This window comes from Merops nubicus, unplaced genomic scaffold (assembly GCF_000691845.1).
Source record: "Merops nubicus isolate BGI_N331 unplaced genomic scaffold, ASM69184v1 scaffold49376, whole genome shotgun sequence".
Taxonomy (NCBI): Eukaryota; Metazoa; Chordata; class Aves; order Coraciiformes; family Meropidae; genus Merops; species Merops nubicus.
The window spans coordinates 1-297 of NW_008613912.1; the positions used below are offsets into that span (position 1 = coordinate 1).

General features: G+C 64.0%; 1 protein-coding gene across 1 annotated transcript in view; it reads right to left on the minus strand.

Annotated features, from left to right (window-relative positions):
* Positions 1-10: 10 nt before the first annotated feature.
* The window catches only part of LOC103774610 (integrin beta-2-like), a gene marked incomplete at its 3' end in the record, with an annotated part of 2089 nt that continues 1802 nt past the window's right edge, over positions 11-297 (minus strand). Inside the window, exon 5 of the mRNA XM_008942022.1 lies at positions 11-252. Within this exon, the coding sequence (XP_008940270.1) occupies positions 11-252 (242 nt within the window). The remainder of the gene's footprint in view (positions 253-297) is intronic.

Sequence of the window (297 nt, forward strand, 5' to 3'; positions counted from 1 at the left end):
GGGCACTCACCCCACACACCGCCGCCTGCATCATGGCGTCCAGCCCGCCCTCCGGGGCGTCGAGGTTCCCCGAGATGAACTGCTTCCCCACTTCGCTCTCGAACTTCTTGGCGTCGTCGGTCAGTGAGAGGATATGCTTGTAGGCGAAGGGGGGCTGGCACTGCGTGTCCTTGTTGGGACAGGGGTTCTGCAGCTTCTCAGGGTGCGTGTTCACGAAGGGCAGCACCGTCTTGTCCACGAAGGAGCCAAACCCTAAAGCATCCAAGACTGCAGTGGCAGGGGGGGGGGGGGCGCAGC